General features: G+C 36.6%; 1 protein-coding gene across 1 annotated transcript; it reads right to left on the bottom strand.

The window, feature by feature from the left end:
• Window positions 1-5,191: 5,191 nt before the first annotated feature.
• Window positions 5,192-6,729, bottom strand: LOC127806991 (UDP-glucosyltransferase 29-like; the record flags this gene model as incomplete). Its single annotated transcript, XM_052344646.1, is given in 1 exon segment — window positions 5,192-6,729. A coding segment is annotated over 1 exon segment (1,422 nt), but the record flags the coding sequence as incomplete, so codon positions are not given.
• Window positions 6,730-10,697: the final 3,968 nt, after the last annotated feature.

Here is a 10,697-nt window from a genome sequence, read left to right on the forward strand (position 1 = left end):
GGAGATTTCTCAAGTTAGACGTGTTGCATGTTGTCGTTTTGTCTGTATATGCCATGATCGTATGTCTTTCATGCATTATGTAAACTGTTTCATGCCATCATTTAGATATTTTATCATCTAACCTGAGTTATGCCCCTGGAACATTCAACATTCCAGCTAGGGACTACTGCGAGGTTGAGGACATGGCTGAATAGGCCAACGGTGTTTAATTGATAGTCGTTGTACCATTTTGGAGGTGTTAGTATTTATTTTGGTATATGTATGAACGGTTGTATGATAATGCTGTTATCATTTGATAGTTTGTAATACTTATTTCGGTGTGGGAACACCTTGTAAGGAACTCGTGTTAGGTGACGACATTTTGACATTATTTAATCTGCTGCGTTATATTATGTCTCGTTTAGTTTTAACTCTATTGATCTTGTTAATTAAACGAGCAAGACTGGGGTTCTCGGGATTTTTACCTGAATGTGAAGATTGTTCTTGAAACCACCGCGGGCGCCGGCCATTGTTTGCGACGGGTGCTTCATCTGTATGTGAAGATTATACTCATGGCGCCGCGTGTGACAGACTTGGAAAAAAAAAAGATTCTCGAAAATACCCTTATAGTGACACGCTTGGCGAGACGGGGTGTTACAATCACAATCAAATTAGTAATACAAAATATGCATATGTTAACGAAGAAATCATTTTGCACAACATATAAGCATATTTTTCTTTATACATGAATAGATAGCCATCAGACCACATAAAATAAAGAAGGTTGAATAAATAAATACATCCTGAACTTTAGGTCAATTTTCAATTTTATCATAATTTGACATTTGCTCCAATTTAGTCATCGAACTTTCAATTTTGTTTCAATTTTATCCTCGATTGAGCAAACTTGTGCCCCAGCTTACATGGTGGTTGATGTGGCGACTGATGTGTCCAATAACAGACACGTTAACAAAAACAACATCATTTTTGGGTAATGGGTGACAATGAACATATCTAAAACAATGTTGATAAATCTAAAGTGGGTTTGGAGCAGGTCAATGGGTTAAACCAGATCTGGGTTGAGATTTGGGTGAGTTAAAACTAAGAAGCTTGGTTGCTTCAATGGATGACCGTTAATGGAGGCTGGGACGCTCATCGACTGCAGCAATGGCAGATGGCAAGGCGGCTGAGTGTGTTGATGTACGATTTTATGCACAATTAATTCGGACAAGTGTACCCTAGTCAAATCTGCATATAGTGATGAAAAGATGTCGATCCCATGAGGACTAGATCACAATACCAAAGTAATTTTAATTTAACCTAAGTTGAACTAATTAATTAATCGGATGAATAAAAATAAAAATAAATGAAAAACTAAAGTCATATTATTTGTGAGAAAGATTAATTAATAAATGCACTAGAGTTTATATTTCATTTAATCTGGGTTATGTAGATTCAAAACCAAAAATACCCTTAGAGTATTTTATAATTATTTACATGTGATAGTGGATTTCTCTCAATTAATTAATAAGGTTTCTCAAATCATATTAATCCTTTATTAATTCAATTTCACTGTCAGATTTCTGAACAGATATCAACGAAATAAATAAGCATTAAGTTCTTTGAAAACCTCTAATCTCGGAAGAGGATTTGGCTCACTAAGCTTCCTTGATTCCCACACATGAGCTAATCATCTTTCGATCTCATAGTCAAGCATGTGATTTATATTGCTTATGGATCTAATTTATAACAATTCTTTAGTTAGTCATACATAAATCATTAAATCATTAAAAGGTGACCAATCCTTTAAAGAATTAAGCACAACAATCTAAAATTCTCATGCAAATAATAATCAAGTTTTGAATCAAACTAAATAAATAATCACATAATTTCATAATTAAAATTCATCCAAACCCTAGTTAAATAAATTAACTAGACATTATTAAAGTAAAATAAAAACAGAAAATTGAATGAAGAAAAGAGGATGCTCCCTGCGCAGATCTGGGTCGTGTGTATGCGTGAGGCGGCTCTGTGCGCCTTGGCTTCTTCCTCTTCAATTCTGCTGCACTACAATCCTTCCAATCTTTTTACTGTGCGCCTCAGAAGCCTCTTTGAAATCTTCACTATGCCGCGTTCGTTCTTCCGTTCCTTTCCATGAGCCTCTCATCTACCATTTTCTATTATTATTATATATATATATATATATGAGGCGCTGGCCATGCCCTAGCCTTCCAATTCCATCCCTTTTATTTTTTATTTAATAATAATATATATATGCACCTCCAGCCCAAGTCTTGAGTCCCTCAATTCACGCCACTGCCACCATTTATTATATATATAGATATATTATTTATCTTTTTATAATAATATATATAATATAATATATAATATTTAATATATTATTAATTATAATAACTTTAATTATATTATAATATTAATTATTTAAAATATTTATTTATTTATTTATTTTAAAAATAATTTTATAATATATATTTTTTTCTTTTTACGATCAAATCTTCAAATTAATTTTCTTTGCCGAGTTCCTACAAAAAGAGGTTAAAATAATATAAAATCCATAAAAACACACATTTATGTAGAAAAATTAATACAAGATTAAAATAAAAATATATATATAATTAAACTCTATCATGTGTCGATGGTAAAAGAAAAAGAAGCCCAACGAAGGCAGATTGACGGTAAACAAAAGTAGCGGTCCTCGATGAGAGCGGTTGCTATAAAAGTACCGGAACAAGTCGACAGTGGGTGCCACCCTCATCACTGTAGCGAGTCGTCGTCGGCCAAACCCATACCATTTTCTTCCGTCGTTCGTGATTTCTTCTTCATATTCATGGCTGACCCATAGCCACTGACTGTAACCTCTCCATCCCCACTGACTCGTGTCTTCTTCCTATTCGTGGTTGACCCACAACCACTGATTTGCCTCCGTCCACAATGACCACAATCATTTATTTTCGTCGGACATCGCCTATTGTCAACTTGCTCTGATTGTCTTCTTCGATCGCCGTTGTTAACAACAAGGTTCAACTAAGATTCAAGATTTGGGTTGACCCAAGCTGCCATTCATATTTTGTGGTTTTGGGTTTGTGTATTTGGTTATTAGTTTTGGGTTTATGATTTTGGTTATTTATTTGTATACTTGATTATTGATTATGTTTATGTGTATATTTGATTATTGATTTTGTGTTATTTTATGTATTTGATTATTAATTTATGTATTTAGTTATTAATTTTGTGTATTTGATTATTGATTATTGGATTTATGCATTTGATTATTAATTTTAACAAAACGACGTCGTTTTGTCTTGTGCATCATGGCAAGAGTAAAGCAAAATGACGTTTTGCTCTTATGTTTATTATTGGACACCTCAGTATGCCACATCAACCACCATATAAGATGGAGCACATGCTTGGCCAATTGAGGATAAAATTGAAACAAAATTGAAAATTTGATTAACAAATTGAAGCAAAGGTTAAATTAGGATAAAATTAAAAAATGACCTAAAGTTTAGGATATATTTGTTTATTCGGCCAGTGAAGAATTAAACCTCAAACGGTCAAAACTATCATTTCTTATATTTTTGTGTAACGACTAGATTACGACTATATTTTTAAATTTGTCACACAGATACTTGACTGGAAAATAGTGATAATTGATTGATTTCAGCACATGCTCGAGTTGTCAAAATAGCCAATCAAAATTGCATAAGTTTCACTCAATTGGGCAAACACTCAATTGATTGCAACTGTCCATGATAATTTACTCAACTGGGTAAAACTACATACTGGATTAGATGTATAGCATTATTTGAACACCCAATAGTTTTCAATCAATTTTCTATTAGGCTTTAAAAGAAACACTCAATTTGTGCAATTTTAGATATTCAATTTTTCATGTTATCACTTGACTATGGTTTCTAGCAATTGATTTGATAAACAAGAGTCTAAAGCTTACTCTCTGTTCTATTTAAGTATTCGACTGGTACTTAACTTATACAATTGCTGACTTAATTCAAAAGCTTAATATCCTACAGTAAATTCATCACTTGTTTTGATAAAATTTAAATTGATTTAAGATAGAAGCACCAAGACTTGATATTTTAGCACATTGTCACCAATCGATTGGTGAATAAGATTAACTCGATTGATTATTCAAATACTTGAAATCTTTTGGAACACTCAATTGAACGACATATATAGCCATTTGAGGTTCATAAGCTAATACTTGATTTGAGACTTACCAAGCTTATTTGGATATTCGATTTAAGTGAGCCTAAACTTGTTATACTCAATAGCTAATACTAGTTTATTCAAGTGGTGGTTAAAACAGTTTTTTTTCGTTTCATTCACTCGAATACTTATGAAACTCTTACTAGAGTAGTTATGAATTCACTTAAATCATGCCTGGGAACTCACTCAAATATTTGATATATAATTAAAGTTTTGCATTAATATTTTATTTTCAAATCATTATCAAAACATTATTAATATATAAACTCAAAACTCATAGTATTCATATACACTTACTACTCATTTATTATACTGACTTAAGCTTGCATCGAGATAATTGTGGTGTTTGGTCCCAAATACTATCATCATATGAGTTATGAAATTTGGAACGTATTGGATCTACATGGAAAACCAATTGATGGATTTGGTTTTGATCTAGAGTCAAAATCAAGCCCATCAACAAGTCCTTTTGGATCATCAAAAATCATGTTTCTAGCTCATCATCTCTCTTTTTTTAAATTTTTTTTTGTTCATTTAACTTAGTGTTAAATTAACTTAATTTATGTTAAACTAGAGTTTAAATAATGGGATTAGTGATGGAAAGGTGTCTCAACGAACAAATTACATTGCAAAAACCTTTAAACTATTTTTAAATTACAGGGGTTCCCGATTAGATGATCCATGCTATAAAAGCTTTGGTACAATCTAATTACCCAAAACAAAAATATGAACATAAAAACACTAATTTAGTACATTCATTGGAAAAAAATGTCCCTTTTTTCTTTGGTAAAAACAAAAGCATTAAACTATGAGCCTCCCACATAAGTCTAATAACCTAACATTAAACATTAAATTGTCATGGTTAGTCTAGGTTACTAATTGTGGTTAGCCACCAAAATAACCCAAATTTTGTCTAAATTTGCGCACCAAAATGATTGAACTTACCTCTGAATGATCAAATATATACACAAAACTTCAAAACATTTAAATAAATGTAGTATGAAAGAGAAAACAATCCGAAATAACACATAAACTACCAACACATATTACACCCATTAGTACTTCCCTTAATTATTATGATCATGATGATCTCCTCTCCTTGCAGATTCTCCTAAACTCATCTGCAGCCTCATCAACCCCTTCCTCTCCTATCCTTCGAATAATGTCACTAAATTCTCTTGCTTTATCCCTTATCCCTTCCCCATTCTCCTCCACAACAACCTTCCTAATCCCTCTCGCTATCTCTTCCCTATTCAGCCTCCCATTCTCGCCTCTCGCCACGTCCACAGCCACTCCCGCCGCCGCAACCATCCTCGCCACCACCGGCTGGTCCAGATGCATCGGAACGCCCACCATCGGCACCCCAAAGCTTAGTGCTTCCAGCGTCGAGTTCCACCCACAGTGAGTCACAAAGCCGCCGGTGCTCCGGTGCCCGAGAATTTTCGCCTGCGGAGCCCAGCCCTCCACCAACAACCCTCTCTTCCCCACCTTCCCGGAAAAACCCTCCGGGAGCGCCTCTTCCGCCGTCGCTTTCTCGCCGGCCGGAAACCTGATAACCCATATGAAGTTCACCTCGCTCTGCTCCAGACCGTGGGCTAGCTCTTCCATGTCTTCTTTGGAAGGAAAAAATTCACTTCCAAACGAAACAAACACTGTTGATGATGATTCTTTCTCGTCGAGCCATTTCAGGATCTCTGTGTTCTCGGATCCAGCGTCGATCTCTTGAACCAGAGGCCCGACGGGAACGATCTTCTTCCCGGATAAAGTCGAGAGATAGTCGATGTATTTCCCTTCAAGCTCTCTGAAAGTATTATACAAAATAATGCCGCAAGATCGTTCAATGGCTTCCATAACCCCTTCTTTCCTGTTTGAATTGGCCTTGACGAGATTGAGAAACTGCTGGGCAGCGTGGGATTGTTCGAGCTTCAGATCCGGAAAAGGGTACTCGGCTTCGGGGAATTTGGAAATGTGATGGGCGACAGAAGCCGCCGAAGCTGCGGTGGTAAGGAACTGAACCGCCGGAATATTGAGGGATGCGGCGGCGGCTGGCGGCCAGGCCTGGAAATCGTAGATGAGGAGATCTGGGGCTAGGTTTTGGAGGATGGCGGCGAAGCTGGGTGCGGCCATGTCGAAGGCGGTTTTAAGGGCGGGGGAGAGGTGAGGTGGGAGGCCATTGGTGGTGTGGCGGGTGGGAGGAAGGTCAGGAAGATATGGGAGGTGGAGTTCGACTGATTCAACGGAGGAAGAGGAGTCTCCGGCGGCGAGCCTTTTGGTGATGAAGGAGAGATTGATTGGGGTGGAACATAAGTAGACGTGGAAGTTTCTCTTGGAGAGTCTGTTGGCAAGCTCTAGGAATGGAGATATGTGGCCCTGCGCCAGCCATGGCAGCATTAGAACACGGATCTTGCTCTGCTTTGCATCCATGTCTGTCTGGCTGCTCTGATCTCTCCTGCTAAGCCCTAAGGATAAGGCCGATGTTGTTATAATATATACACACAAAAATTCCTACACATCTAACTTATTTTATTACATATATTATTATATAAATAAAGTACAATCAATAGCGAACTACAACGTGTATCCTATCCTTTCCTTTCCTTTTCTTTTAAGTTAGGCCATCCATATCATACATGTAACTTTAAATTTTAATAATAATAATAATAATTTTAAAAGAAGACATTAACTCGGGTTTGGGTGTGAAAAAGGAGAAAGAAGTCTGGAAGCTCTGTGGCGTCGGTGCTTCCGTGTACAGTAGTTGTACGTGGTCCACCGGGGCTTTGCTTTGGACTATGAATGCTACACGGATTCACAACTTGACCCACGGGTTCATCAACCCGAGTTATCGCAAGATTTTAGTATCAAAATCTTGCGATAATCTCAATTTTAATTTTGAGTAAATTTTATATTTATTCGCCCATTTTCAAGTCCATTTTCAACCCCCTCCCCCTTCTCTCTCTCTCAAAACCATCCTCTGACTCTGTCTCTCTCCCACTCTTTCTCTCTCAAAATCGCCCCCCCCCCCCCCCCCAAACCCACCCCCACGGGTGCAACGTCCGCCCCCCACATCGCTCTCGCACCTCCGTTGCTGTCAACCCCGTCATCGCTGCTCGCACCGTCATTTTCCCTGCCAACATCGCTCGTTATCGCCCCCCTACTTGCACAGGCCGTCTCCCCTACCAACACCGCCCGCCATTGGTATCGCCGTCGTCGTCCCCCACCGGCCACTGACCACGTCGCCCGCCCCCTACACCGTCTCTCGCATCGTTTTGCCCCCACCCGCCATCGTGAACAATTGTCGCCCAAACTTCACCCACTCTCTTATCCTGAGGGAGGAACGCGCCACCGCTACTCCCATCACCGTCGCCCAAGGATGGCGTCGTCGTCGTCACTCCCCCTCTCCCAGCAGCTGCGCTGGTCGAACTGCCCAAACTTCACCCACTCTCTGTTATGTTTTTTTTTTTATTTAAGAAATGTAATTTTAATATAAAAAAAGAGATGATTTTAAGATATAATTGATACTGTTGCAATAAATTGGTATTTAAAGTGATTTTAAATGAGAAAATAAATTATTTAATTACTTGTGTGATCATATTATATATATATATTAATATTAACATTTTTAATGACAATTATCAAGATTGCTGTTGTTACATCTGATTGCAAAATAACAAAATTATTGTTATATTTAATTGTAAAATAATAAAAAAATATATCTAATTATATTAGATTTGATCTTAAAAATATTAATTTTACTCCAATCTTATTTTACATTGATTTAAGTAATTTTACCAAGTTATAATTATACCAATCTTATTTTACACTGGTTTACACTACTCCAAAATTTTACCAAGTAATTTTACTCCAATAAAATATTAATCTTATTTTACACTTATTTTACACAAATGTTATAATTTTACAAGTAAATAATTTAAATTAAGTAATTTAATTAATATCCTCAAATTGAAGAAAAATTAATAACATATGAAATAAGCGAAAATAACACAAGTAATATTTTTTACACAAGTGTTAAATATACAATCAAAATAAATTATGTTCTTTCATAATTCAAAATAAATTATAGTTTTTAAGTTTCATTTCAACAGTTAAATCACCATAAACAAACAACAGAAGCAAGAAAGCCAACAGCAAAAAAAACGAAAATATATAAATATATATAAATGCATATATGTATATGTAAAAAATTAAAAATATTTATAAATATATATATATAAACGTTGTTTTTACAGCCGCGATGGGGTCTGACGGTGGCGGTTTGAGCAACACGGGGGGTCGACGGCGGGCGACGATAGAGAGGCCATCATTGGGCGATAGCAGTGCAAGAGTTGTGTGTTGGGAGGGGAGATACTGCAACTCGCAGGGGTTTGAGAGAGAGAATGAGGGAGAGATAGAAGGTTTTGAGACAGGGTAAGGGGGGAGGGAGACAGCGTGACTGGGTTTGAGAGAGATTGAGGGAGAGATAGAGTGGGTTTGAGACAAGGGGGAAGGGGAGACACTGCTGCAACTGGGTTTGAGAGAGAATGGGAAGAGATAAAGTGGGTTTCAGATGGTGATTTTGAGAGAGAGAGTGAAAGTGAAAGTGATTTTGGATGGAGGAAAGTGAAAGTGATTTTGAGAGAGAGAGAGAGGGGGAGTGAAAGTGAAAGTGAAAAGTGAAAGTGATTTTGGATGGAGGAAAGTGAAAGTGATTTTGAGAGAGAGAGAGAGAGAGACAGTGGGAGCTGACAGTAAAAGAGATAGTGAGAGTTGAGGGTGAAATTTGTAATTTTGGATAGAAGATTAAATTGTAATTTAAACAGGTTTATCAATCTTATCAATCTGTGCGTCGCCACATTCATCCGTCTAGCATTATCCATGCGTGAAAGCCCCATATGCTTCTATTCTTATTAACGGCCACAGGGTTAGTGGCCATTGGCCAAGGCCCACACCCAACCATTTCCCCACTGGTTTTGTTTGCCTTTTTTTTTGTTTTTTTTTATCTTTTTAAATACTACTAGTCATTATTAACTTAGTGGTTTGATTTATATAGTCATTATTAACGGCCACAGGGTTTGCGTGAAAGCCTTCTATTATTATTATTATTAACGGCCAGGGTTTGGCCATCTCCGACCGCTTCGCCAAGCCATTTGTAGCTATCCAAACTTAAATTTGGCTCTCCAACGTTGTTTGCTATGGCCAAAATGCTTCGCCAAAAAATTGACGAACCTCAAAATCGTCGTCAAGGTTGGCAACCCAAATATGTGCCAAAATAAAATGCTTTGCAACAGCTATCAACATCGAAAGAGGGCCGACATATGCGGGGACCACGAAATTGGCCGTTGGCATAAGTTGCAGAAGCGGAGAAAGCAAATTCGGCAAAGACGTGCTGAACGATTGGCGAAGACGGCAACAACCACTAATATAAAAACAATCGACGGCAACGACCACCATAAGCGCCGTCGACGAGCAGAACGTTCGGTGTCTTCCTCTAGCAGATTCAGTAGAGTTTTGTTGTGATTTTGAATTTTTTTTATTTATTTTTATATTAGATGATTAATATTGTGTATTTAATTATTGTTTTTGTATATGTGTATTTGATTATTTTTTGTATTTAATTATTAATTTTATTTATGCATGTATCTGATTATTTTGTGTATTTAATTATTGATTTTGTATATGTATAAAAATTATAGATAAAGAAAAAATAAATAGAATTGAAGTCTATTAATAAATAAATGAAATAAGGAGTGCAAAAAGAGAAGAAAATATGAAGTATGGTTAGAGTACACATAGTTTTTGAGACAAAATTAGAATAAAAAATAAATTATTTATAATATAATAGGAATTGAGATAGGGAAGAGGGTTGGAAATTCTCTTAGTGGCCATTGGCCAAGTTCCACACTCAACCATTTCCCTAATAGTTTGGTTTGCCTTTTTTATCTTTTTAATACTAGTCATTATTAACTTAAGGGTGTTTTGGCTTATCGTTTGATCGCTTATAAGTTATTTATTTAGTTTATAGATATGTAACTTATTTTTTGTGTTTGGCAACATTTAGAGAGTGTTTGGCTTACTATTTTGATTGGTTAAAAGCTATTGATTTAGTTTATAAGCTATGTTACTTATTTTTTGAAGTGTTTAGCAACATTTAGCAACTTAAACGCTATGTAGCTTAAAAACTCCTTCACAAGCGTCTGGCAAAAGCTCCCATCTACATTTTCCAAAAATACTACTAAGAGCTTATTGCGTTGACCGATTAAATTACGCATTTACCCTCAAACAAAACACACATTACCAACTTATATCCTTCTTCATCCCTTTGCTATTTCTCAGATCCCATCGTTGCCAGACCCATCTTCGATTGACACCATCATCGTTGTCCGTTGTCATCATTGTTGCCATCGCTCCACCTCGTAGCCCCAACCCGTCATTCGTCCCCTCCGTTGCCTCTATCGCCGCCTCTTCTCACCGTC

The sequence above is a fragment of the Diospyros lotus genome, chromosome 7 (assembly GCF_014633365.1).
Source record: "Diospyros lotus cultivar Yz01 chromosome 7, ASM1463336v1, whole genome shotgun sequence".
Lineage (NCBI taxonomy): Eukaryota > Viridiplantae > Streptophyta > Magnoliopsida > Ericales > Ebenaceae > Diospyros > Diospyros lotus.